Source organism: Oncorhynchus masou, chromosome 13, assembly GCF_036934945.1.
Source record: "Oncorhynchus masou masou isolate Uvic2021 chromosome 13, UVic_Omas_1.1, whole genome shotgun sequence".
Taxonomy (NCBI): Eukaryota; Metazoa; Chordata; class Actinopteri; order Salmoniformes; family Salmonidae; genus Oncorhynchus; species Oncorhynchus masou.
Window position 1 is genome coordinate 56,686,543 of NC_088224.1, and position 26,867 is coordinate 56,713,409.

Below are 26,867 nucleotides of genomic sequence, written 5' to 3' on the forward strand. Positions count from 1 at the left end.
TGAAGGGAGATCTTCAGTTGCTAGGTAATTTCTTGCATGGACTAGCCTTCATTTCTCAGAACAAGAATAGACTAACGAGTTTCAGAAGAAAGTGCTTTGTTTCTGGCCATTTTGGGCCTGTAATCGAACCCACAAATGCTGATGCTCCAGATACTCAACTAGTCTATTGCTTTTTTAATCAGAACAACAGTTTTCAGATGTGCAAAAAGGTTTTCAATTGGCCTTTTAAAATGATCAACTTGGATTAACTAGCACAATGTGCCATTGGAACACAGGATAAAGGTTCTCTGTACACCTATGTAGATATTCCACAAAAATCTGTCCTTTCCAGATACAATAGTCAAGTACAACTGTATTCCCAGCTACAATAGTCAATGTCTACACTGTATTTCTGATCAATTTGATATTTTAATGGACAAAAAATGTGCTTTACTTTAAAAACAAGGACATTTCTAACTGACCCCAAACTTTTGAACGGTAGTGTACATATTAACTCAATTACCTTGACTAATCTGTCCACCTGCTGTCACTACTCCGACCGAAGGTGGCTCCCCTTCACGTTCGGGTGGTGCTCGGCGGTCGTCGTCGCCGGCCTACTAGCTGCCACTGATTCTTTCCTCCCCCTCCTTATGTGTTTATTGAGTACACCTGTTTTGTGTTGGGTATAATTAGGGAGGCTTTATTAGTCAGCCGGCCCGCGGGATTAATTATTGTGACCTTCTGTTTCGTAGTAGAGGAACGTGTTTGTTCCTGGTTGTGTATTTTTGGTTGTGAGCACACTGTGTTGCGTTTTGGTGCATTAAAGAGCACAGCATCGCACTCTCTGTTTCCTGCGTCTGACTCCACACCCACGACACCCGGAGCGTTACAGAATCCCGCACCCGCGAAAGAATGGAGTCAGCAGGAGCAACAGCCAACCCTCTCCCATCGATGAAGGAAAGGGTTCTACATCATACCACCGTTCTCCATCGGATCGGAACGGCTATGGATCAGGTGATGGAGAGAATGGACCGATGGGAGAGAAGTCGTCTCCTCTCTCCACCTTCTGCAACCCCCTCCTCAGGACTCCTCATCTCCCGACTCCAGCACCCTCCGTCTTACGCTCCCGAGGGTTTATGATGGAGCGGCGGCAGGGTGCCAGGGGTTCTTACTCCAGCTGGAACTGTACCTGGCCACCGTCAGACCCACTCCCTCGGGAGCGGAGAGGGTGAGTGTCCTCATCTCCTGCCTCACGGGTCGTGCTCTGGAGTGGGCGAACGCAGTCTGGAATGGCCCAGACTCAGTGAAGGAGCACTACCCAGAGTTTTCCCGCCGTTTCCGCGTCGTGTTTGACCACCCTCTAGATGGCCGAGCGGCGGGAGAACGACTATTCCATCTCAGGCAGGAGAAGAGGAGCGCCCAGGATTACGCGTTGGAGTTCCGGACCTTGGCAGCAGGATCTGGGTGGAACGACAGGGCCCTTATCGACCACTACCGGTGTAGTCTCCGGGAGGACGTCCGCAGGGAGCTAGCGTGTCGGGACACCGCTCTTTCCCTGGTTGAGCCGATTGACATGTCCATCCGACTGGACAATCTGCTGGCTGCCCGCGGGTGTTTGGAGAGGGTCCTGTGTGTTCCACCACCCAGCACCTCCACTCCCGTTCCGATGGAGTTGGGAGGGGCTGCGCCGAGGGGTACCGGAGGAGGAGGCTCCCCCTGCACCAGCTGTGGTCGGAGAGGACACACGGCCGATCGGTGCTGGGGGGGTCTGTCTGGGAGTCGAGATGGCAGGTGGAACACTTCTCGATCATCCCAGGTGAGTCAGCACCAAACTCACCCAGAACCCCCTGTTGGTCACATGTTTGTCTTGATTTTTATTCTTACATTTTTCCCCTCTTCCCAGCATAGGGCGCTAGTCGATTCAGGCGCAGCTGGGAACTTTATGGATCGCGGACTTGCTATTAAATTAGGTGTTCCGCTTGTGCCGATAGATCTCCCTTTCCCGTGCACTCCCTAGATAGCCGGCCATTAGGGTCAGGGGTGGTCAGGGAGACCACGGTTCCACTGGACATGGTAACGCAGGGGAATCATAGGGAGCGTATCAGTCTCTATATTATTGATTTGCCTGCGTTTCCAGTGGTGCAAGGGATTCCCTGGCTGGCCCGGCACAATCCTAAAATTTTGTGGAGACAGGGGGTTCTCCAAGGGTGGTCAGAGGAGTGTTCTGGAAGGTGTCTGGGAGTTTCCATCGGTGCCACGTCGGTGGAGAGTCCAGACCAGGGTCCCACGGTGTGCATTCCCCCCGAGTATGCCGATTTGGCAATCGCTTTCAGTAAAAAGAAGGCGACTAAATTACCACCACATCGACCGGGAAGGGATTGTGCGATAGATCTCCAGGTAAACGCTGCGCTTCCCAAGAGTCACGTGTACCCATTGTCCCAAGAGGAGACGTTGGCTATGGAGACATATATCACAGAGTCTCTGGGACAGGGGTACATTCGGTCCTCCATCTCACCCGTCTCCTCGAGTTTCTTTTTAGTGAAGAAAAAGGAGGGAGATTTGCGTCCGTGTATTGATTATAGAGGTCTAAATGCCATCACAGTGGGGTTCAGCTACCCACTACCTCTCATTGCTACGGCAGTGGAATCATTTCAGGGAGCGCAAGTTCTTCACAAAATTGGATCTCAGGAGCGCGTATAGTCTGGTGCATATTCGGAAGGGAGACGAGTGGAAAACCGCATTTAGTACCACATCAGGCCTCTATGAGTACTGCGTCATGCCGTATGGGTTAAAGAATGCTCCAGCCGTTTTCCAATCTTTTGTAGACAAGATTCTCAGGGACCTGCACGGGCAGGGAATGGTTGTTTATATCGATGACATTCTGATCTACTCAGCCACTCACACCGCGCATGTGTCTCTGGTACGCAGGTGCTTGGTAGACTGCTGGAGCATGACCTATATGTCAAGGCTGAGAAGTGTGTGTTCTCCAAACGAGCCGTCGCCTTTCTGGGTTATCGCATTTCCACCTCGGGGATGGAGATGGAGGGTGACCACAGTAAGGCCGTGCGTAATTGGCCGACTCCGACCACGGTAAAAGAGGTGCAGTGGTTTTTTGGTTTTGCCAACTACTACCGGAGGTTTATCCGGGGTTTTGGCCAGATAGCGGCTCCAATTACCTCACTGCTGAAGGGGGGCCCGGCGCGGTTGCGGTAGTCAGCAGAGGCGGACGGAGCTTTCAACAGGTTGAAGGCGCTGTTCACGGATGCACCCGTGTTGGCGCATCCGGACCCCTCTCTAGCATTCATAGTGGAGGTGGACGCGTCCGAGGCTGGGGTGGGTGCCGTGCTATCACAGCGCTCGGGTAAGCCAACAAAACTCCGCCCCTGCGCTTTCTTCTCGAGGAAGCTCAGCCCAGCGGAGCGTAACTATGATGTGGGGGACCGGGAGTTGTTAGCGGTGGTCAGGGCTCTGAAGGTGTGGAGACACTGGCTTGAGGGGGCTAAGCACCCCTTTCTCATCTGGACCGACCACCAAAATCTGAAGTATATTCGGGCAGCTAGGAGACTGTGGGGCTGATTTTTACGTCACTGGCCTTCTAGGAGTCACTGAACTGGATCGTTACCACCAAGCCCGTACTGTCTTGTCTCATTACTTATACCTGGTTCCCATTTCCCCTGATTAGTATGTGCATATAGGTGCCCTCTGTCCCCCCCCCCCCCCTTGTCCTTGTCGGTTATTGTTCCATGTCCGTTGGTCTTGTGAGCACCTGTGCTCTGTTTCGGCTTTGGTACTACGCGTTATTGTGCTCTTGTTATTATGGATCTCGTCCTGTGTATATATATATTTGTTGTTTACACCTCGCTCTTTGTTTGGTTTACATCCTTGTGTTATATTTTACGTGTTTGTTTTTGGCTTCGTCCCCGTCATATTCCATCTTGGATGAAGTAAATAGAAACCATATTTCGTATTCCTGCGCCTGTCTCCTATAATTTATACAACGTAACAGGGTCCTACAATTCTAAATCAAATAACTACATTAATAAATAAACACATAACCATCTAATAATAAAACTGGCCCCATCTAATAAGCTGGGGCCAGTTGTACTGTTAGAGGGGCCAGTTACATTAGACGTTATTGTTGTCATATCGTTTTCTTCAATGCATTGCAGGCATTAGTTATGTAAAAATTATTTCATACTCCACATTTAGGGGGTTCAAAATTGTTGTCACAGGGGCACTGCCCATCAATGAGAGAAGCTAGCAATGCAATGTAGTGTTCCTTAGCTGGCAAGGTAACAGGGGGTTTGTGACTATCGTCTGAAAGGCACCCAATAACGTGAGGTTAATCCAGTCCAACAGTGGCACAGCCACGGCAGGACCAGGTGTCAACCTTGTTGCCAGCTGCACCAGTATAGGGGAACAGTGGCACAGCCACGGCAGGACCAGGTGTCAACCTTGTTGCCAGCTGCACCAGTATAGGGGAACAGTGGCACAGCCACGGCAGGACCAGGTGTCAACCTTGTTGCCAGCTTCACCAGTATAGGGGACAGTGGCACAGCCACGGCAGGACCAGGTGTCAACCTTGTTGCCAGCTGCACCAGTATAGGGGAACAGTGGCACAGCCACGGCAGGACCAGGTGTCAACCTTGTTGCCAGCTGCACCAGTATAGGGGACAGTGGCACAGCCACGGCAGGACCAGGTGTCAACCTTGTTGCCAGCTGCACCAGTGGCACAGCATGACAGTGGCACAGCATTGTCCAGATACCTCAGTGATGGTACAAAACCATATCAGCCACACCCACAATTTATAGAACCGCAAACTCTTGCCAACAGAGTGTTGAGGTTTCAAGAGCGATGGTTTCGTGATTTCCCCCCTACATTATAATCCATCAATGAAAGGAGTGTTGTGTTTTCACTGTAGCCAAGGGTTTTCAAGCCAGCCATCTTTTGGCCAAAGAGCGGATGCTGCCTTCATTAGTGCAGGATTGAGGAACAGGAGAAAAGCCATTGTAAAATTCACAGCACATCAACACTGCCAAACCCACCGGCACTGTGTAACTGTCGCAGCACACCAGCTAAATCCAATCCGTGTCCAGTTATCCAGCGCATGGGGTAAACAGCAGAAATGACGAAAGCTACCTTGCACTGTATGAGAAAGCAACAACATTGATTGAATCCATTGAGACACACTCAATACGTTTTACTGGCAAAGCAGTGGATCACTATAGGGCAGAATCTTTTTAAGTGTTGGATGGTGTGGAGGTTCAGTTTGGCGACCGTTTTGACCAGGACAGTCTAAACATTCTGCAAAAGTTGGAAAGAGTGCTTCTCACTGGAGAGTTAGATGAGTCACTAGATCAGTACCCAGAGCTGAACATGGATTCTCTTTCAGTGCAGTTGCCTCTCTTTCGCAACAAATACCCCTGTAGCAGCAGTGGAGAGGCAGCAGAGGTCCTCAGGAGGCTTCCAGTGGAGGTGCGGGAGTTGGTTGACCAAGTTGAGGTGCTGATCAGATTTTTGTCTGTAATGTACATAAAGATAGGCTGGACAGTCTTGAGGGAAAATATCTGCCAGCAATTTGTTGGATCCATTGACACACGCAAACATATGTTCAGTTATTTTGTTCAGTTGTGTGTATAGCAGTGGTTCTCAACCTTTTTTGAGTACTGGAACCCCTGCATATTTTGAGGCAAGGCAGGCAAGGTTTTGAGTGATCCTCAGGGACCTCCACCCCTCTATATTATATGTAAAGTTACTGGAATCCTTGTGCTGCTGAATACGTTCATTACACTTTTTTATTTCATGGACCCCTTGCCATTACACCAGGGACCCCTAGGGGTCCACCTACCCTGTTTGAGAACCCCTGGTGTATAGTATGATATTTGTTATTTTGTTTAGTAGTTTTTAGTACATGACAGTACACTTACTAATGATGTATTTAAAAATGCATACTTTGTGTGACATACTTGTCCATAGCTATTGTTTGAAGAGTTGAGAAACTGACTGAACAATAACTAAATATTTCTGAAGGATATTTTGGTTGATTTGTTTGGGTTTTTCATTGAAGTAGTTCTCTCGCTTTTAGAACTGTACTTATTCAGAGCGGTTTTGTTCTTGTAAAGATGTTGTAATAGACTCAAACCAGTGGCACATATTTAATGACTATATAAATTAATGAGACAAAGTTAAATAAAAAGGTCCGTTCAGTGCGGAGACCAACTTTGTGATGGTTCTCAATGGAGATTCTTTGAGATGAGATCGCACCACGTTCATTGTATTAATGAAAACTACACCCATACAGTTTACAGCAGGGGTGTCAAAGTCAAATGGACGGAGGGCCAAATAAAAAATTTAGCTACAAGCCGAGGGCCGGACTGTTCGAATGTTCATTGAAAAATTTTTAAATGACGCATATAGTCTAGTGAACCTAATTGAACCTACTGAAAACCTAACAAATATATTCCAATATGATCAGATAAATAAAGCAATATTTTCTTATGGCTCTGTCAGTAATCTTTAATTTTCAACAGACACAAAAGACAAATTTCCTTTATATAAAAATCCCCATAACATGAACATTAAATGAAAGAAACCGGTATTCAAGGCACCATCAGTAGCCTATATTTTCTATTTTAGCAAAAGTGGGCTAAATTTACTTCAAAGAAAAAAACAATAATAGCAATTTTCTATCATCCACTCAACTGAAATATTTTTAAAATATAATTGGATTGAAATACCTTGTGATTTGGCTTTTTTGAACAGAGCCTGTCGAGATTTGAGGCCTCGTTTTAATTCCTCTGCCTTTTGTAGCCTTTGTTCCATGTCCATATTCTTGTTTTTGTCCGCGTGTTTCGTTTCATAATGTCGTCTCAGATTATACTCTTTCAGTACCGCCACACTTTCTCCACACAGAAGACACACAGGTTTTCCAGCTACCTCCGTGAACATATACTCCGACTCCCACCTTGTTTGAAACCCCGGTTCTCAGTGTCCACCTTCCGTTTTGCCATTTTTGATGGGTATCTGAAAGTTAATTTTACTGTGATGCTGACGACTGCTGTGCCAATAAATATTGAAATGAAGCAGCCTACTGCTCGGTGCGTCACCGTTGCATTGTGGGAAATGTAGTATTGGTGCGTGTAAAAGATCTGCGGGCTGCCGGCTTGCTGCGGTCTGCGGGCCGGTTCTAATAATAAATCAAGATCATCCCAGGGGCCGTAAAAAACCTTCTCGCGGGCCGGATGTGGCCCGCGGGCCTTGACTCTGACATATGTGGTTTACAGTATCATTACCACCTACTGGCCTTTTTTGGTATTGCTGGTTGTAAATAGAAATACCTGCAAACATACCGGACTGACAAGGAACACTGCTATAACTATTATTAGTATGAGTTTTATAATGATTTAAACATTTGAACAAGTTGGGACAACCCTTCAGTTAACTACTGTACCTATCAATTATCCAGTAGTAATAATTATGGTTCCTCAATATACATTTAACATATTACAAAGTAGGCTGTGTTACAGCACTGCTTTTTGTGTCCCCCTCAGGAATTGCTCTTGAGAAAATTTCATGTAATTGTCCCCACCAAAATTTATATCAGATTTTCGCCCCTGGTGCCAGAGCGCAGAATAACTAGAATAACGAACAATAACGAAGAATAACTGGAATTTACGATCGCGCAACACCCGTTGAATATGACATTTGTCAGTAAAAACGTCGCCAAAAAACGTAGCCTAATTAAATTGCTAGCAAGCTAGCTTGACTGCCGTTGTGAGGTCAGAACGTCCAGATCAACCCTTACTACTCGGCGTGAGTGTCCAGTGTCGGCGTGCGCTCTGAACCCCCGGAGAGCGAAGCGACCTGACACTCTGACAAGGCTCTGAATTTACGAGCACACTCTGGCACTTCAGAGTGAATTTATGAACACCAAACCTGATTTGGGAGCAAAAGGATGTTATAATGAAATTCACATGATGTAACAGTAGTGTACTAGGGAGGGAGGGGCGCGTTGCCCCTAACACAGTCATTCAACATATTACTACTTTATTCAAAAATGATCTAAAACTTGTTTTATTTATCTTAAGGCTTTCCTGCTTGTATATATTTTTCAACATTTCAAAAAATGTGATACATTTACCACAAAATCGTTTTGCTGAAATATCTCTAGAAGTTGTGAAGACAGGATAATCGGCCCTAAATTGTAGTAGTGAAGAAAATCGATTTTCTGAGATCTTCCCGCAGTTTAGAAGCTAATATGATAGGTATGTAAGCAATGTCAGACATGGTCGTTATTGCACTTTGAACATTCACCTGAAAGCGTGTGCGAAACCAGGGCTGAAATAAACACCATAGGATTCATGAAATCTATTTTACGGGAAATTATTGCCTAGTTAAATACATCAAAAATATGAATTTCATACAGCCTAGCCTACTGTAAAATGACGTCAACGCGCGATTTATGCAAAGAAGATTGTTCCGTTTTTTCAGCGGCACTTGGGATAAAGAAGATTGTTCCGTTTTTCAGTGGCACTTGGGATAGGTACTCAAAAGAAATACAACATTATTCTCTATTTCAGTAGGCTACTGGTTCACACATATAGCGGTAACTTACCCGGACATGGTAAATCAGCTTGAAAGACTACTGAAGTTTGCAACGTATGTAGGTACAAAGTGAAAACAAAAGTAATTCCGTCAAGAAGCAGATGACTTGACCTAGGATACTTTAAAATCCACAGTTGAAGTTCAAATTGTGTAGCTAAAATCTATAATATTTGTACTGCAACAAAATCCTGAAATTTCAAATGCTCAGTTACACTCAAGAGTGTTGCCTAGAGAGTCCAACACGAACACAACCCTAGTTCTTTATTAGTGATGTGCAGTTCGCGAACGTTTTGTTCTTTTTGAACGCTACTTTTTATACTGACTCGAGTCACGATTCATTTTTCTCATTGAATCGTTCATTTTAGTCGTTCGTTTGACCTAATGTACGCGATTAATTCTACAGCAGGATTAATGACTCAAATTAACGAAATGAGTCGAAAGATTTGTTATTTTGACTAAACAAGTCAAAAAGATCTGAGTCAGTAAAAAGAGCCGAACTTACTCATAATCATTCACCCACTTCCGATCGACCTTGACACAGGCACGACGGCCACGTCCAGGGAACTATTTTCCTTCGGAAAAGTAGACACGGAAAAATTGGCATTCAGTGTCAATAATTATGTTCTCCAGGATATTGACTAATCAATAATAATAGGTATACTTGGAGGATTTATACAGGAGACAGACAACATCAAAGGGTCTTTAATATTTTTTATTATTATTGGAGTACAAATAACTGAAATACACATAAGTAATAGACACAGTAGTTGTTTTTTGAGTCTTTTGACCACAGGAGCTCACACAATTTCCAAACTGATATTTAAATACGGTACTTAAAAAGGTAGCTAGGTCTATACTATCAAAATGTGACATAGTAGCCTGAAGACACAGCAATAAAAATGCATGTGAATGACTCACAACATGAATTTCCTTGCACTTTGTTTTCCCTGAAATTTGTTGCCCTTATTTTCCCTTATTTTCAGCTCTTATGTAATCAAATAAATCCTATCTTTTTGAATCACTGATAAAACTATATAGGTTAGAACACATAGCGTCATGATTTAGTGTGAAATAAAACCTACCTTCACAGATACGTCTTAACTGCACACACAGCTGAGGACATTGTGCAAAATAAAGACATACAATTAAGTGCCAGAAATGCAGACAAAATAAGACTACTTCATAAATAAAAGAAAATAATTGACAGTTTTGACCATGACAGCCACAAGCACAAACACAGGAGTTTGGTACACAATACATTGTTTTTTGTTTAACAGAATAAACAGAATTTATTTTGAAAGAACAAACAAGAACAAAAAGACTAATAAAAACAACACCGGGAAAAACTAATTTGTCTGTGGGTTCAGTCAGTGTCCTGTTGGACAGTGATGTAGGTGGCCGGACGGTGGTTCGTGGAGTTGGTTGCAGAATCCCTGACATTGTCAGATTGTCATCTGGAAGAACAGGTGATTCAGTCTACTGTCCAATTAAGTCTAATGTAATTCATTACCTTATGACCTGGAGTTATATCTCATAGGATCCCTATGAACGCCACTGTTTCAGGGTAAAGTGCCTATTTAGACTTTCACTGAGGCATAAGGCATCTTGGAGGAGGTCGCCCAGTTGCAGCCCCTCACAGCCTGTTGCAGTTCTGGGGAACAGGAAGGGTGAGGTTGCAGGCATTGATGCTGACCCTCCGTCTGCCCTGGCTGTCTACCACAGGGGCTAAGGTCTGGCTCAAGCTCACCTGGGTGTTGCTGAAGGAAGTGATTCGCCCACTGCCAGCAATCTGCAGGTTCACAGTGGTAGCATAGCTAGTCTTTAGAGTCCTTCTGGCTGCCTGCATTGAGGAGGCGTCCTCTGGCTTTGGCTCACTCCTGTTAGGGCACTGGATGGGTGCGCTCATGTCTGGGGCTGGGGAGGCCCGAGGCACATAGGCACAGATCAGGCGGCTCCGGCAACTGTCCTCCCCAAGGTCTGGGTCACCCCACTCATCCTGAGGCCAGACAGGGGAAGTCAGAGCGCTCCGGTCAGGGCTGTCCCCACTGTCATACTTGGTCAGGAGTTCTCGTACGTCGGGCCAGGCAATGCTGGTGAAGTGTTGCCCGCCGTGGTTGCTCTTCCCAGGGGCCAGTCTGACAGGGGACAAGGTGCAGGGGCTGAGGCAGGATGGGGAGCCGCTGTTGGAGCCGCTGTAGGAGTCACTGTTGGAGTAGGATCCCCCTCGGGGACTCATCAGCCCAGATTCCTGCTCCGCACCCACCGCCCTGCGCCTTCCGCTCTCTACCCATGACCTTCTCCCATTCCTGACTGGGCTGGGTGGTCGGTCAGCCAGGCTGAGGAAGGGCAGGCTGCTCCCCTTGGTCCTCCGCAGGTTCTGAGAAGGGGTTGGAGAGCATGAGGAGAAACCAGATGGGGGAGGGGAGGTGGTGCTGTAGCTTCTCTGAATGGAGGGGGAGGGGGATAAGCCACCTCTCCATGTGGGTGAGGCTATGGAGGAGGAAGGGAATGCCAATTTGGCATGCCGCGGCTGAGGAGCGGCGACTCCCCACACATTGGCAGGAACCCCGATGGGCGGTGGGGAGGTAATACGAGGGGAGGTGATGCCTGAGGAGCAGGCTGAGGAGGTCCTGGGGAGCTCCAGGGAGAGGCCCAGGTGGTTGAAGGGGCTAGCCCCTCCTGCCCGGGTGCTTCTAGGGTTGGGAGGCTTGTTCATCAGAGGGCCTGTATGATTCTGGACAGGGGGTGGGGAGCAGATCCTGCTGAATGGAGATGGGGAGGGAGAGGGGGACTGCACTCGTGAGCTGGGCTCCGAGGCAGAGAAGGGCCTTGCCACTCTGTTGGAAGTGTGAGCAGAACCACTCCAGTGAGAATCATGGGGATGGGGTATACTATTGGTACTCGCTAACGGTGGCTTCCGGTGATTCACGGCCAATCCTCCGTTAGTGGTGTTGTTGTTGTTGTTGCTATTTCCATTCAAACCAATATGACGTGGCTGGGCTAGGGCAACAGGCCTGGGCCGGGGGGAGGCAGAGGAAGAGGCGGTGTGATGCAGGCTGACTGGGGGGGCTGGGGAGACTGAGTGCTGGCTGCGGTATGGTGGGGGGGACAGGGCTGGGGATGGGGATGCGCATGGGCTGGAGCGAAGTGAAGTAGACCGGAGTGGGGAAGGGGGACTCAGAGGGGGGCCACTAGGGCCAGAGGTGAGTTTGGGGGAGGGAGACCTCATCCTGAGTGGGGATGCAGTGGGAGCGGGAGCCAGAGGGGCTGGACTACCTGGGAAAGGGGTGGCATGGTCCTGGAGGCGAGCGTTGTTCTTGGCCAGACTCTGGCTGATGGACTGGCTGATGCAGAAGGCGGCCAGGGACTTGGTCAAGGCAGAAGGGGTGGGAGAGGAACAGGGGAGTCCCCTGATTGGAGAGGGAGAGCGATGGTGGAGACTGGGGCTGAAGGCGGAGGGGGGCTTGGCATCCATGGGATGGCCAATACCTGGAGGCAGGGTGGCTGATCTCTCCAGTGAAGACTGGGAGGAAGGCTGTCTGATGGGGGACAACCCAGAGGCATGGATGGATGGGGCTGAAGGATCCTGGCCTGGCTCTCTGGACTTCAGTGGTGCAGGTGGTAGTCTATAACCAAAGGAAAGAGAAGAGGAAATTAATGGACGATTAATCAGTACCTCCAGGATTCTGAGCATTTTTGATCAAAATCAACAATTTCACACATAATATGCGAGGGCTTGCAAACTTGACCAATCACTGCACTATCTCCACATAAAACAGCCAAATCATCGCAATATTATCGCATAAAACTGACCCATCAGCACAGTACAAAAAGAGGGCTCGGAATTTCAACCAATCACTGCATATGGTTCAATCAAGCCACACGTCAAAAAAAAAATCCTCATCAATTAAATTGAATTCGACTAAATCATCAAATTTGACTAAATCACTGCGTATTGCCATGCAAAATATCACATAAAATCCCTGAGAAATCCTGGAGGGACTGATTAATGCCACAACACTGGCTTGAGGAGAAGCAGGATTGAGAGGAGAGGACTGCAGGCAGCGATGGCTCAGTCTTGTGAATATAAACTACTTTGACAGTCCGTGTGTACTTTTATTTATACAATTCAGCTCTTAGCAGTGATATACACAAAATAAAACTAAACAATTTCTATATTTATTATTATACAGCAAAATAGGAACTGTGGATAAGTTTACCACTCGATATAACCTCTAAAGCTGTGGACATTCAGGGGCCTTTTCACATACTTTGCATCGACTGTGCCTTCAAAAAGTATTCACACCCTTGAATTTTTTCATATTATGTAGTGTTACAGCATGAATTTAAAATGGATTAAATTTAGATTTTGTGACACTGGCCTACACACAATACCCCATAATGTCAAAGTGGAATGATGCTTTTAGAAATGTTTACAAATGAATACATTTTTTAAAGCTGAAATGTCTTGAGTTAATAAGTTTGTTATAAGTTTGTCCTCTTTGTTATGGCAAGCCTGAATAAGTTCAGAAGTAAACATGTGCTTAACCAGTCACATAATAAGTTGCATGGACTCTGTGTACAATAATAGTGTTTAACATGACTACCTCATATCTGTACCCCACACATTAAATTATCTGTAAGGTCTCTCAGTCTCTCAGTGAATTTCAAACACAGATTCAACCAGAAAGACCAGGGAGGTTCTCCAATGCCTCACAAAGAATGGCACCCATTGGTAGATTGTTTTTTTTCAAGCAGACATTGAATATGCCTTTGAGCATGGTGAAGTTAATTACACTTTGAATGGTGTATCAATACACCCCAGTCACTACAAAGATACAGGCGTAGTTCCTAACTCAGTTGCCGGAGAGGAAAGAAACCGCTCTGGGATTTCACCATGAGGCCAATGGGGATTTTAAAACAGTTACAGAGTTTATTGGCTGTGATAGAAGAAAACTGAGGATGGATGAACAACATTGTATTTACTCCACAATTACTAACCGAGTGAAAAGAAGGAAGCCTGTACAGAATAAAAAATATTCCAAAACATGCATCCTGTTTACAATAAGGAACTAAAGTAAAACTGCAAAAAATGTGGCAAAGAAATGAACTTTATGTCCTGAATACAAAGCGTTATGTTGGGGCAAATCCAACACAACACATCACTGAGTACCAGTCTACATATTTTTAAGCATGGTGGTGGCTGCATCATGGTATGTGTAGGCTCGTCATCAGGCAAGCACTAGGTTGATTCTTTTAAGGATAAAAATAAATGGAATAGACCTAAGCACAGGCAAAATCCTAGAGGAATACCTAGTTCAGTCTGCTTTCCAAAAAACACTGGGAGACAAATTCACCTTTCAGCAGGACAATAACCTAAAACACAAGGCCAAGCATACACTGGTGTTGCTTACCAAGATGACATTGAATGTTTCTGAGTGGCCTAGTTACAATTTTTGTTTTTAAATGGCTTAAAAATCAATGGCAATACTTGAAAATGTCTGTTTTGCCATGATCAACAACCAACTCGACAGTCTGAAGAAATTAAAAAATAATAATTAGCAAATATTGTACAATCCAGGTGTGCAAAGCTCTTAGAGACCGACCCAGAAAGACTCACAGCTGTAATAGCTGGCAAAGATGATTATAACATGTATTGACTCAGGGGTGTGAATACTTACTTAATCAGTCAAAGGTTTGGACACACCTACTCATTCCAGGGTTTTTCTTTATTTGTACTATTTTTTACATTGTAGAATTATAGAAGACATCAAAACGATGTAATAACACATATGGAATCATGTAGTAACCAAAAAAAGTGTTAAATAAATCTAAATATATTTTATATTTGAGATTCTCCATCCTTTGCCTTGATGACAGCTTTGCCCACTCTTGGCATTCTCTGAACCAGCTTCATGAAGTAGTCACCTGTAATGCATTTGAATTAACAGGTATGCCTTGTTAAAAGTTCATTTGTGGAATTTATTTCCTTCTTAATGTGTTTGAACCATTTAGAACTTTGCATTTTTTTTAAAGTGCAGTTGCAAAAACCATCAAGCTCCATGATGAAACTGGTTGTCATGAGGACCATCACAGGAAAGGAAGACCCAGAGTTACCTCTGCTGCAGAGGATACGTTCATTAGAGTTACCAGCCTCAGAAATTGCTGCCCAAATAAATGCTTCACAGAGTTCAAGTAACAGACACATCTAAATATCAACTGTTCCGAGGATACTGTGTGAATCTGGCCTTCATTGTCAAATTGCTGCAAAGAAACCATTACTAAAGGATACCATTACTAAAGGACACCAATAAGAAGAGACTTGCTTGGGCCAAGAAACACGAGCAATGGACATTAGAAAGGTGGAAATCTGTCCTTTGGTCTGATGAGTCCAAATTTGAGATTTTTGGTTCCGCTGTGTCTTTGTGAGACGCAGAGTAGGTGAACAGATGATCTCCGCATGTGTGGTTCCCACCGTGAAGCATGGAGGAGGTGTGATGGTGTGGGGGTGCTTTGCTTGTGACACTGTCAGTGATTTATTTAGAATTCAAGGCGCACTTAACCATCATGGCTACCACAGCATTCTGCAGCGATACGCCATCCCACCTGGTTTGTGCTTAGTGGGACTATCAGGACAATGACCCAACACACCTCCAGGCTGTGTAAGGGCTATTGGAACAAATAGGAGAGTGATTGAGTGCTGCATCGGATGACCTGGCCTCCACAATCACCTGACCTCAACCCAATTGAGATGGTTTGGGATGAGTTGGACCGCAGAGTAAAGGAAAAGCAGCCGACAAGTGCTCAGCATATGTGGAAACTCCTTTAAGACTGTTGGTTGAGAGAATGCCAAGAGTGTGCAAAGCTGTCATCAAGGCAAAGATTGGCTACTTTAAAGAATCTAACATTTTAAATATATTTGGTAACTACATGATTCCATATGTGTCGTTTCATAGTTTTGATGTCTTCACTATTATTCTACAATGTAGAAAATATAAAAATATAATGCATATAGCATTTCACTAAAATGTTTACTTTCCATCTACTCTGTGAATAACAATGTACTGTCTTATCTTATTCATGGAATTTCTTTAAGAACTCTTAGTCAAGAAACAGGAAAACGTCTCTGCACTCTTCCAGTCAGATGTAAATTTCTTTAATGTTTCTCCAGTTTTGCTTTTTTCCTCCATCCTATTCACAAATCGGTTTTGGGTGTGTGGTAGATTCTGCTTGTCATCTACAAGAACTCTTCGTGGAAGAATTAAGCAATAGACCGGTGAAATTGTGTTACTACTGTTCTATTAGGCTATTAAATACTGTACCTTTGGCTGGGGAGTGTGGCGTTGTTTGATCCGTTCCAATTGATAGGAAGGCTCCTTCGACCCATGCTAGTGGGCAGGTGCAGGTTGGGTGGTCTTTGGCTGGTGAACTTAGGCAGACAGTCAGAGGACTGCACCTCTGGTGGAGGTATATGCGCCGGGCTTTGGAGCAATGACCACGGATGGGGAACCATGCCCCCCTCTTTTTCTTTGGAATCCTCTGGGACTTGACTCTCCTTGACTCTCTGACCAGATGTATGTGTTGCTTGCATGGGTTCAGTCATAGGTGACTGAGTGGGATGCCGCACTAAGGGGTTTGACCCCTCAGTTAGTCCAGAGATGGACCTCTGTTGTGTGGGAGACGTGTCGGAGCTGTGAGGGGAAATCTTTGACGATGCAAGCGAAACATCCCGATCATCTAGAGTGGCATCTCGTGGTTTCTCTTTGGTGGATTCAGCTTTACTTTGATGACCAGGGGCCACCTGGGGTGAACTCCCTCTCTCAGCCCCACTGGCCACATAAGGCGACATTATCTTGGTGTTTAAATTGTCTTCGCCTGGCTTCACCAACTGGCTTGTCTCTGGTTCAGTTGGAGCCTGCTGTTGGATGGTCTTCATCAGTTCCTCTGCAGCGCCAACCCCTGGAGACCTGTCCTTGTTCCCAAATGGGCCTGCTAAAGAGGTTGCTGTCCCCAGAGAAGGATCTTCCCTGATGGAGTACAGATGATGTCCTTTCTGCTCTGCCTGAGTCCTGCTGAGATTCACAGACATCTCTGGGGTCCCTGGATGACCATCAGCTGGAACCTCAATCCTTACCCCTTGGATGGGGCCTTCCTGGACTGGGAAGCCCTTCTTGGAGTGAGGCCTCTGCATCTCAGCTTCTGAGATGACTTCCTCAGACTGGTTCACCATAAGCTTCCCCTCCACAGCAGTCATCACTACCTCATCAGGCCCAAAATGAGGGTTTTTTGGTGGGGTGGTCAGAGGGGAGGAGGGTGGAGAGGTAATGGACGTAGATCCCAGGTTGGAAAAACTGTCCCTGGGTCCGGCCAGGACGTAGCTATTCTCCTGCTGGCGGTAGGTGGGGGACAGCTGTTCACTGACAAGGACGTGGCCAAAGAGCTGGGGTTCTGAGGAGACTGAAGTAATCTCCTGGCAACCTGTAAATCCCACAAAAAACATCCCACACACTGTCATTCACTGATACACAATATGGAGGCTTTAAATGTCATGTTTTATTCGTAGTGTTTCTTAACTAACCTTGTAAAGGCTTTACTTTCACTATCAAACATGGTAAATCACAGTTTATAAGTGTTATTCTATTATTAATAGTGTTCACTAACACAAATTCAGTGAAAAAGAAACAATAAGACACCAACAAGTCTTCAGATTTCATCACTACTACACTATTAAATCAAATCATAGCCGTTCCTAAAGGATGTTAAAGGTACTGACCAGTGGAATGGCTCTGAGCTCTCTTTACTGTAATCTTCTCCCCATGATGCTGCTGTGGCGGCTGGGCCTGAGGAGGGACACTGTGCCTGGTGGTGCCGGTCCACGGTGCACGACCCACACACACCCTCTTGTGGTGAAGAGGCACCTTCATGATGCTGGCCTTGGCGCTGTACATGCGAGCCAGCATTTGAACCTTACTGAGGATCCTCTCCGAGTTCTCCACCAGACATGGATCACCGGGGCTGGCCTCGAACAGGCCTATCCCTGCCACGTCTGCGACCGCTGCCCCCTCGTACAGGGTCTGGCTGGAGGACACCATCTTACAGTGGCGGGACCAGCGGCCCACCTTGATCTGGTTGGGTAAGCCCTCTAGGTTCCCAGTGAGGGAGCTCCTGTCTCTGATTCTTCCCAACCCAGCCTGGGACACTGGGGCGGTCTTACTGTCGTGGAGGCCTGTAAGTGGAGGGACAGTAGAGTCTTTCTGGGCCTCTTTAGGTTCTGAGTCCAGATCACTTGGAATTGGTCCGTGGCCGTTGATTACTTGCTGGTCTTCTGTGATCACTTTGGCTGCTTCATCACTGCATGAGGGCTCTTTGTTTATGTCTGTTAACAGGTTAAGTGTGATTTCCTTCTCTGTACTAACAGCGGCTCCTACTTTCTCCTTCTCTTTCCACTCCTTCATCAACTCTTTGTAGGGGAGGAGCTCGCTCCCTGGCTCAAACCTGCTACATTCCTCCACAGCAGGCTCACCCTGACCTGGTGCCTGGCTGTGATCTTCCTGGGAACCAGCAGCAGAAGTGGAGGAACAGTCTGGACTGAGGGCTCCCTCTCCCTGGTCAGGCAGCTCTAACTCAGGCTCTGGTTCTGCCCCTCCATCAGAGCGCCCACTCTCCGAGTCACACAAGCTGTCCTGGTGGCCAAAGACAGCAAAGCGGGACACAGAGTCTTTGACCAGGCCGGTGGGGATGATGAGGGAGAAGCTGTTTCTCCTGGGGGTGGGGATGCTGTCACCTTCTCCTGCATCTCCTGCCTCAGCCTCAGCTGCCTCGTAGTAGCTGCGGATCTTCTCGATGATCTGCCTGTCGGACTTGGTGAGCTGGGTCTCTTTCTTGGGCTCCAGAGGGCTCTGTACAGTGTCCTTTGGGATGGAGAGATGAGAGATTGGAGCTTCTGAGGGTTTGTCCTCGTTGGGGAGGTCAAAACAGAGTTCTTTCTCCCTCTCCCTTTTGTCAGAGAGGCTTACAGGAGAGAGAGGTGTCGGGGTTTTGACCGTTTGCTCGTCCTCCACCTCTGATGTAGTTCTTTCCTCAACTGTCTCGGTTTCTTTGGCTGATGTGCTCTCCTCCTGAGGCATCTCCTCTTTGACATCAGATGGCAAAGCTGTTGACTCTCCACCTTCACAACCTCCCTCCTCTGAGGACTCACTGGACAGACGGGATGGAAGAGTTTGGTCTTCCATTTTGGTTCTGCTCCCCTCCAGTTGCACTGTTATCTCCTCTGGACTATTGGGATGGGGGTCTTGCGACTTGTAAGTCTCCTCTGTAGGGGAAGGCTGCAGCTGGTCATTTTCTTGCTGAGCAACTGGACATGGAGGTGGCTCAGTTGTTTGGTCCTCCAGAGACTCATCCAGGGGTGAATCCTGTGGAAAGACAGAAACAAAAACAAAAGAGTCAATACGTACACGGCAATATGTACACGGTAGAGTAATGCAGCACAAACTCTGGAAGGAATTGATAGCTCATAAAACTAGACACTAATGTGTAGTACCGAAGAGCCCTTACTGCTGCTCGATCATCCTATTTTTCTAACTTAATTGAGGAAAATAAGAACAATCCGAAATTCCTTTTTGATACTGTCGCAAAGCTAACTAAAAAGCAGCATTCCCCAAGAGAGGATGGCTTTCACTTCAGCAGTGATAAATTCATGAACTTCTTTGAGGAAAAGATCATGATTATTAGAAAGCAAATTACGGACTCCTCTTTAAATCTGCATATTCCTTCAAAGCTCAGTTGTCCTGAGTCTGCACAACTCTGCCAGGACCTAGGATCAAGAGAAACGCTTAAGTGTTTTAGTACTATATCTCTTGACACAATGATGAAAATAATCATGGCCTCTAAACCTTCAAGCTGCATACTGGACCCTATTCCAACTAAACTACTGAAAGAGCTGCTTGGCCCTCCTATGTTGAAAATAATAAACGGCTCTCTATCCACTGTGTACCAAACTCACTAAAAGTGGCAGTAATAAAGCCTCTCTTGAAAAAGCCAAACCTTGGTCCAGAAAATATAAAAAACTATCAGCCTACATCGAATCTTCCATTCCTCTCAACAATTTTAGAAAAGGCTGTTGCGCAGCAACTCAATGCCTTCCTGAAGACAAACAATGTATACGAAATGCTTCAGTCTGGTTTTAAACCCCATCATAGCACTGAGACTGCACTTGTGAAGGTGGTAAATGACCTTTTAATGGCATCAGACCGAGGCTCTGCATCTGTCCTCGTGCTCCTAGACCTTAGTGTTGCTTTTGATACCATCGGTCACCACATTCTTTTGGAGAGATTGGAAACCCAAATTGGTCTACACTGACAAATTCTGGCCTGGTTTAGATCTTATCTGTCGGAAAGATATCAGTTTGTCTCTGTGACAGGGTCTACAGTCAATCACGGATTACAAAAAGAAAACCAGCCCCGTCACAGACCAGGATGTCTTGCTCCCAGGCAGACTAAATAACTTTTTTGCCTGCTTTGAGGACAATACAGTGCCACTGACACGGCCTCCAACCAAAACATGCGGACTCTCCTTCACTGCAGCCGAGGTGAGTAAAACATTTAAACGTGTTAACCCTCGCAAGGCTGTAGGCCCAGACGGCATCCCCAGCCGCGCACTCAGAGCATGCGCAGACCAGCTGGCTGGTGTGTTTACGGACATATTCAATCAATCCCTATACCAGTCTGCTGTTCCCACATGCTTCAAGAGGGCCACCATTGTTCCTGTTCCCAAGAAAGCTAAGGTAACTGAGCTAAACGACTACCGCCCCGTAGCACTCACTTCCGTCATCATGAAGTGCTTTGAGAGACTAGTCAAGGACCATATCACCTCCACCCTACCTGACACCCTAGACCCACTCCAATTTGCTTACCGCCCAAATAGGTCCACAGACGATGCAATCTCAACCACACTGCACACTGCCCTAACCCATCTGGACAAGAGGAATACCTATGTGAGAATGCTGTTCATCGACTACAGCTCGGCATTTAACACCATAGTACCCTCCAAGCTCGTCATCAAGCTCGAGACCCTGGGTCTCGACCCCGCCCTGTGCAACTGGGTACTGGACTTCCTGACGGGCCGCCCCCAGGTGGTGAGGGTAGGCAACAACATCTCCACCCCGCTGATCCTCAACACTGGGGCCCCACAAGGGTGCGTTCTGAGCCCTCTCCTGTACTCCCTGTTCACCCACGACTGCATGGCCACGCACGCCTCCAACGCAATCATAAAGTTTGCGGACGACACAACAGTGGTAGGCTTGATTACCAACAACGACGAGACGGCCTACAGGGAGGAGGTGAGGGCCCTCGGAGTGTGGTGTCAGGAAAATAACCTCACACTCAACGTCAACAAAACTAAGGAGATGATTGAGGACTTCAGGAAACAGCAGAGGGAACACCCCCCTATCCACATCGATGGAACAGTAGTGGAGAGGGTAGTAAGTTTTAAGTTCCTCGGCATACACATCACAGACAATCTGAATTGGTCCACTCACACAGACAGCATCGTGAAGAAGGCGCAGCAGCGCCTCTTCAACCTCAGGAGGCTGAAAAAATTTGGCTTGTCACCAAAAGCACTCACAAACTTCTACAGATGCACAATCGAGAGCATCCTGGCGGGCTGTATCACCGCCTGGTACGGCAACTGCTCCGCCCACAACCGTAAGGCTCTCCAGAGGGTAGTGAGGTCTGCACAACACATCACCGGGGGCAAACTACCTGCCCCCCAGGACACCTACACCACCCGATGTTACAGGAAGGCCATAAAGATCATCAAGGACAACAACCACCACCCGAGCCACTGCCTGTTCACCCCGCTATCATCCAGAAGGCGAGGTCAGTACAGGTGCATCAAAGCTGGGACCGAGAGACTGAAAAACAGCTTCTATCTCAAGGCCATCAGACTGTTAAACAACCATCACTAACACTGAGTGGGAATTGATGGGAAATGATGTAAAATATATCACTAGCCACTTTAAACAATGCTACCTTGTTACGATAATTAGGAGTGGTGGGTGGAATCAGGCGCATAGAGCAGGGTTCAGTCGTTTGTCAGATTTATTCACCAGCGCAACAAAAACGGTCACGCCAACACACAGGGCGTATATAAGTTGCCAGTCCAAACGACAGGACAGAAATAGTCCGGCGAATAACGACAAGAACAAAATAACACCATCCAACACAGAGTAACAAGAAACAAGCCCGCACAAATACCCAGCGGGCCTAGTGCCCTTAAATACCCTACAAACAAACCCTAATACAAAACAGGTGTACCCAATTAACCAATAACCAAAAACAAACAGAAAGGGAATCGATGGCAGCTAATAGGCCGGAGACGACGACCGCCGAGCACCGCCCGAACAGGAAGAGGCACCATCCTTGGCGAGATTCGTGACATACCTAATATAATGTTTACATACCCTACATTATTCATCTCATATGTATACGTATATACTGTACTCTATATCATCTACTGCATCTTTATGTAATACATGTATCACTAGCCACTTTAACTATGCCACTTTGTTTACATACTCATCTCATATGTATATACTGTACTCGATACCATCTACTGTATCTTGCCTATGCAGCTCTGTACCATCACTCATTCATATATCTTTATGTACATATTCTTTATCCCCCTACACTTGTGTGTATAAGACAGTAGTTTTGGAATTGTTAGTTAGATTACTTGTTGGTTATTACTGCATTGTCGGAACTAGAAGCACAAGCATTTCGCTACACTCGCATTAACATCTGCTAACCATGTGTATGTGACAAATAAAATGTGATTTGATTTGATTTGAATGGTTTTTCCTCTGACAAATCAACTGTAAACTTCGGTGTTCCTCAAGGTTCCGTTTTAGGACCACTATTGTTTTCACTATATATTTACCTCTTGGGCATGTCATTCGAAAACATAATGTTAACTTTCACTGCTATGCGGATGACACACAGCTGTACATTTCAATGAAACATGGTGAAACCCCAAAATTGCCCTCGCTAGAAGCATGTATTTCAGACATAAGGAAGTGGATGGCTGCAAACTTTCTACTTTTAAACTCAGACAAAACAGAGATGCTTGTTCTAGGTCCCAAGAAACAAAGAGATCTTCTGTTGAATCTGACAATTAATCTTAATGGTTGTACAGTCGTCTCAAATAAAACTGTGAAGGACCTTGGCGTGACTCTGGACCCTGATCTCTCTTTTGAAGAACATATCAAGATCATTTCAAGGACAGCTTTTTTCCATCTACGTAACATTGCAAAAATCAGAAACTTTCTGTCCAAAATTGATGCAGAAAAATGAATCCATGCTTTTGTCACTTCTAGGTTAGACTACTGCAATGCTATACTTTCTGGCTACCCAGTTATAGCACTAAATAAACTTCAGTTAGTGCTAAATACGGCTGCTAGAATCCTGACTAGAACCAAAAAAATGGATCATATTATTCCAGTGCTAGCCAACCTACACTGGCTTCCTGTCAAAGCAAGGGCTGATTTCAAGGTTTTACTGCTAACCTACAAAGCATTACATGGGCTTGCTCCTACCTATCTCTCTGATTTGGTCCTGCCGTACATACCTACACGTACGCTACAGTCACAAGACGCAGGCCTCCTAATTGTCCCTAGAATTTCTAAGCAAACAGCTGGAGGCAGGGCTTTCTCCTATAGAGCTCAATTTTTTATGGAATGGTCTGCCTATCCATGTGAGAGACGCAAACTCGGTCTCAACCTTTAATTCTTTACTGAAGACTCATCTCTTCAGTGGGTCATATGATTGAGTGTAGTCTGGCCCAGGAGCGTGAAGGTGAACGGAAAGGCTCTGGAACAACGAACCGCCCTTGCTGTCTCTGCCTGGCCGGTTCCCCTCTTTCCACTGGGATTCTCTGCCTCTAACCCTATTACAGGGGCTGTTTCGACCACTGGCTTACTGGGGCTCTTTCATACCGTCCCTGGGAGGGGTGCGTTACTTGAGTGGGTTGAGTCACTGATGTAATCTTCCTGTCTGGGTTGCCCCCCCCCCCTTGGGTTGTCCCATGATCTTTGTGGGCTATACTCGGCCTTGTCTCAGGATGGTAAGTTGGTGGTTGAAGATATCCCTCTAGTGGTGTGGGGGCTGTGCTTTGGCAAAGTGGGTGAGGTTATATCCTTCCTGTTTGGCCCTGTCCGGGGGTATCATCGGATGGGGCCACAGTGTCTCCTGACCCCTCCTGTCTCAGCCTCCAGTATTTATGCTGCAGTAGTTTATGTGTCGGGGGGCTAGGGTCAGTTTGTTATATCTGGAGTACTTCTCCTGTCCTATTCGGTGTCCTGTATGAATTTAAGTGTGCTCTCTCTAATTCTCTCTTTCTTTCTCTCTCTCGGAGGACCTGAGCCCTAGGACCATGCCTCAGGACTACCTGACATGATGACTCCTTGCTGTCCCCAGTCCACCTGGCCGTGCTGCTGCTCCAGTTTCAACTCTTCTGCCTTATTATTATTGGACCATGCTGGTCATTTATGAACATTTGAACATCTTGGCCATGTTCTGTTATAATCTCCACCCGGCACATCCAGAAGAGTACTGGCCACCCCTCATAGCCTGGTTCCTCTCTAGGTTTCTTCCTAGGTTTTGGCCTTTCTAGGGAGTTTTTCCTAGCCACCGTGCTTCTACACCTGCATTGCTTGCTGTTTGGGGTTTTAGGCTGGGTTTCTGTACAGCACTTTGAGATATCAGCTGATGTACGAAGGGCTATATAAATTAATTTGATTGGATTTGATTTGATTTAGACAAGTGGCACAGGTTGCTTCAAATCCATGGCAACTGTTTAACAATGTGTGAATTGTGAAAGACAATATAGCCCACCCATACTATGTCATGCTTGAGTTCGGCCATTCCCTCTCGCACGCGGCTCTGGTTAATGAACTGCATGATCTCCTCGGTGATGGAGAGGGTGGGCGGGAGGCTCAGGGGGGATAGATCCTCATCTTCCAGGCCCAGGCAGGGGTCCAGATGCTCTGCCTCAGCTTCCACCTCCATCACAGAGGAGGCCAGGGTTTTGGTGCTGCCTGAGTATCCCAGGTTATCTGCCCCATGACACAGCTCCCCCTCGCTGCCAGCCTATGGAGATGGACATGCGTATAAACACGGAGACGGAGAATGTCAGGAAGGGAGGGTGTTACTCAGTAGCATTTCTAACGCCAACAAGGCATGTGTACGACAGATGTGTGGGTGGTTAAGTGTGGAACAAGTCTGAATCAAGCTTACCTTTGAAGAGACTGGATTCAATGAGAAGATAGGAATGGTTTGTGGGAAACAAACAAATGCGTGTTTACTTTCCATTAAAAACATACCAAATCTTTCAGCCCCGACTGACCGAGGCACTACCAGGAAACAAGATAACAAAAATCCTTTAAGAAGCATTCTCACCACTCTCACCATGAAATGCTGTTTCGAAGTCTTTAGTTGGAGCTGGAAAGAAACACCCATAAGCATCCAAGAATTAGTCATTTCCAATAATTACATTTATGCATTTAATTTCTTAGCTAACTGTACATTTAGTCCAAGTAATGTGCCGTAGGTGATTCCTCTCTGGGCCCTTGTTCATAAAGCGTCTCAGGATCAGGTGTTACTTGTCCATGTCATCCTGTTAATTATTCAGTACTGGGGCGGCAGGTAGCCTAGTGGTTAGAGCGTTGGGCCAGTAACTGAAAGGATGCTAGATTGAATCCCTGAGCTGACAAGGTAAAAATATGTCGTTCTGCCCTAGTAGGAGGCAGTTAACCCACTGTTCCCCGGTATAATTTGTTCTTAACTGACTTAAATAAAGGTTAAATATAAAAAATAAAATAAAAATATGATCTAAAAGGCTAAACTGATACTTCAACAGCACTTCTGCTTTGAGACTCTTTATGAATGTGGACCCTGTTCTATAGACATGAAGTCTCACCAGACTGCCTCCTGAGTAGGAATGCTGATCTAGGATCTGTCCATATAATCTTATTCATGATGATCTAAAAGGCTAAACTGAGGCTAAATCAGCACTCCAACTCTAAGAAGTCTCACCAGACTGCCTCCTGCCGCGGCGGTAGGACAGGTTCCCCTCCAGAAGCAGGGGAAGGCTCTTCTTGGCCTTCTCTGGGGTGTAGATGAACTCTGGGGGCTCTGGACACACACACACACACACACACACACACACACACACACACACACACACACACACACACACACACACACACACACACACACAGCATTCAGTTAACTCCGCAAACACAGACCAGACAGGCATATGGCAAAAGGCCTTTGTTATTTGCTAGATTTATGACAAAAAAGAAGGCATCACACTCATCTGACTTTGGGGTTTGAACGTGCTTAAAACCAGATATCCAACAGGAAATAAAAGTGGTTCACACACAAATGAGGTACTAGGTGCATTACAGGTAAGAATAGCTTGTCCTGACCTGATTGGCGTCGTCCTCGATGGTATTCATTGCATCTTGGAGATGACTTTTTTAAATGATCCTGATCAAACTGAGGAGCTGTGAAAAAGAAATGGCAAGTTACTGAGTTGTGCATGACCGTAAGCAGTAGCACGATTGGTGTCAAATTCAATTCAATTTACAGCGTAAATTGAAAGTGAAAAGTGTAGGTGTGTAAAAGTATGATGGTTTGAAATGAAACTCACATTGACAGAAGTTGTCACCGAGTACCTGCCTTGCCTGAAAAATACATGTATGGTATTTCAATAATTCAATGACTTGCGACAGTGTTTGCATTCACTTTAAATAGCCATGAGGTGGCAGCACAACCTACCAGAGGGAATGCAATATTCTCAATTTCAGTACAGCCACAGCCTTCAGTGTTATATTTGGCTGAAAAGTATTGCCGTTTATATCGGCAGCATTGACCGTAATGTCTCACCTTCTGGGGTAGAGAGGCAAGATGGTTCTCCACTATCAGTCTCTTGAGGTAGTGCAGCCAAAGGCGTTTCTCCTCCTGGTTTTTGGTCTGTAACATGGGTAGGAGGGTAGTTTAGGTACACTGGTCTGACGCAATACAATGTCCTGTCCTTTGGTTTACTCATACCTGTACAATGTGCTGCTGTTTGGGGATGGTCTGATCAGACACCTTAAAACACAGGGGGTCCTTCATGGTTTCTACCAGAAGTAGATTACAGCACTGAATGGAGAGAAGGGTGGAGAGATGAGGGAAAGGAGAGAGTGAAATATGAGAGGAAAGGCAGTGGAGTGGAAATAAGGGTA

At 46.2% G+C, this 26,867-nt stretch overlaps 1 protein-coding gene across 2 annotated transcripts; it reads right to left on the minus strand.

Annotated features, from left to right (window-relative positions):
• Positions 1-9,278: 9,278 nt before the first annotated feature.
• Positions 9,279-26,326, minus strand: LOC135552649 (serine/arginine repetitive matrix protein 2-like). Of its 2 annotated transcripts, none has more exons than XM_064984384.1 (8): positions 26,291-26,326; positions 26,067-26,144; positions 25,672-25,770; positions 24,874-25,077; positions 24,478-24,726; positions 17,358-18,996; positions 15,907-17,062; positions 9,279-12,210 (listed from the first exon to the last, which is right to left on the minus strand). In XM_064984384.1, the coding sequence occupies exons 2-8, from the start codon at positions 26,094-26,096 to the stop codon at positions 10,218-10,220; spliced, it is 5,370 nt and encodes a 1,789-aa protein (XP_064840456.1). In that variant the 5' UTR covers positions 26,097-26,144; positions 26,291-26,326; the 3' UTR covers positions 9,279-10,217. The 2 variants fall into 2 exon arrangements, with proteins under 2 accessions (XP_064840456.1, XP_064840455.1); XM_064984383.1 differs by having other exon boundaries at positions 24,472-24,726.
• Positions 26,327-26,867: the final 541 nt, after the last annotated feature.

Bases quoted from the DNA above. Each gene is read 5' to 3' on its own strand.
- LOC135552649 (XM_064984383.1), bottom strand. From the start codon at position 26,096: ATGAATACCATCGAGGACGACGCCAATCAG. The intron at 25,771-26,066 runs GTCAGGACAAGC...GTGTGTGTCCAG, and splicing joins TCGAGGACGACGCCAATCAG to AGCCCCCAGAGTTCATCTAC. The intron at 12,211-15,906 runs GTACAGTATTTA...CTTTGGTTATAG, and splicing joins GCCACACTCCCCAGCCAAAG to ACTACCACCTGCACCACTGA.